The sequence below is a fragment of the Acanthamoeba castellanii genome (genome assembly GCF_000313135.1).
Source record: "Acanthamoeba castellanii str. Neff unplaced genomic scaffold scf7180000084768, whole genome shotgun sequence".
NCBI classification, from domain to species: domain Eukaryota; phylum Discosea; order Longamoebia; family Acanthamoebidae; genus Acanthamoeba; species Acanthamoeba castellanii.
The window spans coordinates 1-5,406 of record NW_004457618.1 but is presented as its reverse complement, the minus strand read 5'-3'; the positions used below and the strand labels follow the sequence as shown (position 1 = coordinate 5,406).

Here is a 5,406-nt window from a genome sequence, read left to right as displayed (position 1 = left end):
ATTTCGTTTCGTTCCTTCGACCGTGGGCAGCGCCCAAACGCTGAGGCGTCTCGCTGCGGAGAAGTTCTGCAAGAACCCTTGCGCAGAGGTCGAAGTCGTGATTGGTCGTGTCGAACGAGAACGCTCCACCAAGGCTGCTGAGGGTGTACTCCCCGTCAAGAAATCGAAGCTGTTGACGTCAACAGGGAGTGAGCAGCAACCAGGGTAAGGATAATAGCACAACTGTACCTCAGGGAAACGGTTGCGCTCGCCAACTAACATCTCGAGGTAAGCCGGTAAGCGGAAGCGGCGGTGACGAAACACGAGAAGAACCCACTCCAGCTCGGTGTCGTGTAGGGCGATGCTCCACACCCGGTCGTTCTGCTCGGGGACTACGGGCCGCACCACAATCCCCAGATTCTGCAACACAGCGGTGGATAGCTTGCGTTGCGTCCCGAAGGTGTCGGGCGAGTGGAGCGCGGCCTCCTCCTCCTCCTCCTCCTCAGCGTTGCCGATCAAAGAGCTCCGCGCTTTCTTTTGGCTCTGACGGGCGGAGGCCGCTTGAGGAAGAACGACTCCTGCAGCAGCCCTGCATCTTTCGAGAAAGGGAGTCCAATCTCCAGACAATTCCTGCAAACGCACTTTTGTAGTAGAGCTTAGACAGACAGCTGGAGGAAATGGCCTGTAAGAACTAGTACCTGGGGGGACCAGAAGATACTTCTTGCCCCGCCTGAGAACGGAAGGAACTTCACTGGTAGCAAGATCCACAACGAGGTGATCTGGGAAGGCCATTTTGAAATCTGCGAACTTGGAGCCTGCCGCAAATTGGAGAGAGACAAGCTCTCCACTCTCGAGTACGAGCCGTGGCGGATCCATCGTGGAATCTGATCGAAGGTAGGAAACCCTTCGCCTGTATTTGGCGCCAAAGACAGGTGCCCAAATTCTCTGAATACCTCGCTTTGGTATGGGCGGCGTTGTGTGAGAACAAAATAGCGCGTCCTCTTGTTCAACAGGCGGCGAAAAAGACCACAACGGAAGAAGACCTACAGGCCGAGGAGGCGGAAGAAGCCGGAGAGGCCGCCAGCGAAGGTGAAGGAGCCGTAGAGGGCCAGCGACAGCAGCGCGAGGAGCGCAAGGTCCACAATCAGCACACCACCAGTGCGGCCCCGCGAACCTGCCAACGACCATGCATCCGGTAAACAACATGACGCACACACCGCACACACTGCACACAGACGACACTTACCAGAGGAGCGGTAGCCGAGGCCATAGATGAAGCGACCGACGATGTAGACAAACCCAAGGAGGGCCGCGTAGCGCGCAAAGAACAGACCCGGCAGCGAGCAGCGCGTGACGTCAGCATTTATTTATTTTGTTATTTTATTATAAATATAATATTTGACTTGATTTGATTATTTATGTTTCTTTCACGTCTTCGCTGCGCGTAGGGAGGGTACCCTCGGTGACAAGAACGAGGGCGATGCCCTCCAGGTAGTTGTAGTGGGCGCGCTGGGCGTCACCGCAGGACAGAACTGGTCTCAGGCACACGTGAAACCACCGCTTCCTGAGGTGGCGGGCAGGCGCGAGTTTCACGCCAAATAAGGAAGTTCGCATAAGGCCCTCCTTCTGTTAGTGGGGGCAAAAAGTGCATGTCCATTCATTAGGGGAAGCTCCTCTTTTCCAATAGAGGTGCTTACAGGTAGAGGTGGTTGGCAACACTCCATATCTTAGGGTTAGGGTCTCAGAAATCTGGTTAAACCAAGGTCGCATCACAGTGATTTGCCGGTCATTTGCTTTTTGGTCGCACGACGGGTCGCACAAACGGTCGCAGCCGCAATTTGACGTTGTCGCGACTGCAATTTGAACTGAATAAAGTTATATTAACACTCTTTATTTATTTGATTTGTTGCCCACGAGAAGAAGAGAGACGATTGAGGATGCGTCGCAGTCCAGAAGGCAGAATAGTAAAGCGCAAGCGGAGGGCTGCGGACAACGACAGCGAAGGTGAAGCAGAGGAGGCCGAACAGCACCTGTGCGCCCAGTGCAAGTCAGCGTTCCCATCAATCAAGAGGCTCAACGAGCACAACAAGAGGGCGCATGCACCGGTCAGCAACCGTACCTGCCCATTCTGCAACCAGATCTTCTCCAATGCTGGCTCCCTGCCGCGGCACACAGCAATCTGCCGACAGCGCCCCGAGGCAAGCATCTCCTGCATCATGCCGGCCAGCAACGTCCCCCCCAGCGCGACAAGCCCCCACACTAAAGCCAAGTCTGGGAAGAGAAGTTTTGCTGCAGTCGAGCGGTTTCTTGAGCGGCTCGTTGACTTCCTCCAGGCTGGCGACTTCACGTACTCCTCCGAATCCCGTCTCACGCCCCTTGCCCCTTCCACGATCACCAGCTACAAGTCCTTTATTCACAAGTACCTCGAGGCTGTGGTGCAAGGGCTTGTCTCAGGCCATGGTGACGGTACGGCGCCCACTCACACCATTTATTCTATGGCTTGCACGCCATGCCACGGCACACCACAGCACGCCACGCCACGCCACGCCACGCCACGCCACGGCACGGCACGGCACGGCACACCACGCCACGCCACAGCATGGCACGCCACGCCACAGCACGGCACAGCACAGCATGGAACGGCATGGCACACCACGGCACGCCAAGCCACGGCACGCCACGCCACGGCACGCCACAGCACGCCACGCCCACGCCCACGCCCACGCCCACGCCCACGCCCACGCCCACGCCCACGCCCACGCCCACGCCCACGCCCACGGCACGGCACGGCACGGCACGCCACAGCACGGCACGGCACGGCATGGAACGGCATGGCACACCACGCCACGCCAAGCCACGGCACGCCACGCCACGGCACGCCACGGCACGCCACAGCACGCCACACCACGCCACGCCACGCCACGCCACACTTCATGTGTGCCACGCTCTACGTGCGCCACGCTCCACGCGCACCACACTCCACGCACGCCATGCGGCAGTGTGGCGTGGTGCATGTTTTGCGTGGTGTGGCATGCATGGTGTGTGTTGCATGCACATGTGGCATGTGTACACCATCACTCTGTTAATCTCTTTCACATGTTTTGTTGCAGACGTACTGGATGAGGAGAGCAACGATGAGACCTATCAGATGCTAGTCTTGGTCTGCGGCAAGCTCGACCACATCAGCCACTTCGTGCGGGCACGAGAAGCTGACAAGTTCGTCCGACGCTCCCAGGTGAACCTCATGTGCGCACTTTTGTGGCACTTGGCATTCCTCTACCACATCTCTCACCCACGGGTCACCACAAGCGCGTGGTGCGAGGAGGACTTGCTTCTCCGCAAGATTCTTCTTCCACCAACACGCGATGCTGCCACTGAGCTGAAAGCTCGCCTCGACGAGAGCCACCGCTACCTATGACAACAAATCAGCCGCCTCAAGGACCAGGCGGAGCAGCAGATCAAGGCGCGCAACTCGCAGGAAGCACTCCAAGAGTGTGGCGCCTGGTTCTCCATCAATTGGATGAATGCAATGGCGCAAGCTCTCAACGAGGAGGGCTGGGCTCGCATGCGACGGCTCGAGGTGGCCATCTGCTCAACATCTCATGGCGAGTTCGTCGGCGGGCAGAGCCAGCAGCGTGCCCAATTCGATTGGTTGAGAGACTGGATCCTCTACTCGCTCTTTGTCGACCTCCCGCCCATGCGACCCCAGAACGGCGACCTCGAGATCATGGATCACCGTGAGCCAGCAGGCAGTCAAGAGACCAACAGCCTGCTCTTCTTCAAGTCCCATACAGTCCTCCAGATTGTCCACTACAAGAATGCGGCTTTCCTGGGCGAGCACGTTGTGGAGCTGCCTGAGCAGCTCCAGGCCAAGCTTCTTGCTTATCTATGTGTGGTGAGACCTGTCTATGTGCTCTTGATGGGATGTAGTATCAATGATGAGAAGGATGACTTGGAGGATAGCTCAAGCGAGGATGACGCAGATCTGGATGAGGAGGCTGAGAGCTTGCAACAACCACACCACCACCTTCTACTGCCATGAGCCACTGACCAAGACGAGCTACGAGCGGAAGTGAGTGAGTGGTGTGCTCAATCACTGTGGCTCTTTCTCAAGCCTGGGAACGTGCCTGCTCGACGCATCGGAATGCTATGGATCAACTTCGTCCACCACAACACTGGCAAGAAGACTAATTTGCGTGTGTGGCGTAAGGTCGCAGAAACAGCGTCCTCTAAGAGCAACTCACTCAACCAACAACAAATGCTGAGCGGAGCACTTCTCCACCAGCACCAAACCAGGCAAGAGTACTATGTTACTCACAACCCAACCGAGAAAAGCCAGCAGCTTCATCAAGTCTGGAATGGCCTATTGGTATGTCATAACCTCTACACCTGGTCTAAACAATGAGTAACAAGTGTGTGTGTGTAATGTAAACAGAACCAACAGCCTGTCCAGCCACTGGCTCCAGCTCCTGCTCTTGCTCCTCCTCCCAGAGTACCACAACCAACTGCATTCCAGCAACCTCAACTCACACCCTTCCAAACAACTTATCAGTATCATGAGGGTGATTGGCAGTGTGACAGATGTAAAAATGTCAACTTTGCCCAAAGGAATGAGTGTAAGCATTGTGCTAAACCTCGCTCTTAAATATAGTGTTCAGCAGTATACTTTGAGATATGTGTATGTGTAAGTTACTCATGCACAATACATTGAAAAAGTGGGACTGCAAAAGTAATAAAGTCACCAAACATAACAGTAGTTTTAAAACTAATTGCCAAAGTTTAAAAAAAATAAAGATCATAACCATTTCCAAACAAAGTCATCAAACCCAAATACACTGGTTTGCAACATAAAGTAGGGTTTAGGGTTAGGGTTTAGGGTTAGGGTTAGGGTTAGGGTTAGGGTTAGGGTTAGGGTTAGGGTTAGGGTTAGGGTTAGGGTTAGGGTTAGGGTTAGGGTTAGGGTTAGGGTTAGGGTTAGGGTTTAGGGTTTAGGGTTAGGGTTAGGGTTAGGGTTAGGGTTAGGGTTAGGGTTAGGTTAGGTTAGGTTAGGTTAGGTTAGGTAGTTAGTTAGGGTTAGGGTTAGGGTTAGGGTTAGGGTTAGGGTTAGGGTTAGGGTTAGGGTTAGGGTTAGGGTTAGGGTTACGTAATAACTTCGTATAGCATACATTATACGAAGTTATACGTCCGCGTCGTCCCTTCTTTCTCTGTACACGGTGGGAGTGCAGGATGGGGCTGCTGCCAAGGGCTATACCGACCTGTTCATGGAGGAGGAGCTCGTCCCCAGCAGCAGTGAGGATGACGAAGACAGCGTCCTGGAGGACTAGGAAATAGCGGCGCTGTTGATGGCACCCCTTAAGAATACAGGAGAGACTCACACATCACTCGAGGAGAGACCACAGCCGCGTTCTGTTTCCTTTTCTGCACCTC

General features: G+C 54.8%; 3 protein-coding genes across 3 annotated transcripts in view; 1 reads left to right on the top strand and 2 right to left on the bottom strand.

Moving 5' to 3' along the window:
• Positions 1-771, bottom strand: part of ACA1_250430 (uncharacterized protein) — a gene marked incomplete at both ends in the record, with an annotated part of 2,232 nt that extends 1,461 nt beyond the window's left edge. Inside the window, 3 exons of the mRNA XM_004349465.1 lie at positions 22-169; positions 313-557; positions 678-771. Of these exons, the coding sequence (XP_004349515.1) occupies positions 22-169; positions 313-557; positions 678-771 (487 nt within the window). The remainder of the gene's footprint in view (positions 1-21; positions 170-312; positions 558-677) is intronic.
• A 251-nt stretch (positions 772-1,022) lies between these two features.
• Positions 1,023-1,593, bottom strand: ACA1_250420 (uncharacterized protein; the record flags this gene model as incomplete). The annotated part of the gene is made up of 2 exons (XM_004349463.1): positions 1,023-1,153; positions 1,437-1,593. 2 exons carry the CDS (start codon positions 1,591-1,593, stop codon positions 1,023-1,025), a joined length of 288 nt encoding a protein of 95 aa, XP_004349513.1.
• A 1,030-nt stretch (positions 1,594-2,623) lies between these two features.
• ACA1_250410 (uncharacterized protein) lies at positions 2,624-4,021 on the top strand (the record flags this gene model as incomplete). Its single annotated transcript, XM_004349461.1, has 3 exons — positions 2,624-2,930; positions 3,090-3,225; positions 3,409-4,021. 3 exons carry the CDS (start codon positions 2,624-2,626, stop codon positions 4,019-4,021), a joined length of 1,056 nt encoding a protein of 351 aa, XP_004349511.1.
• Positions 4,022-5,406: the final 1,385 nt, after the last annotated feature.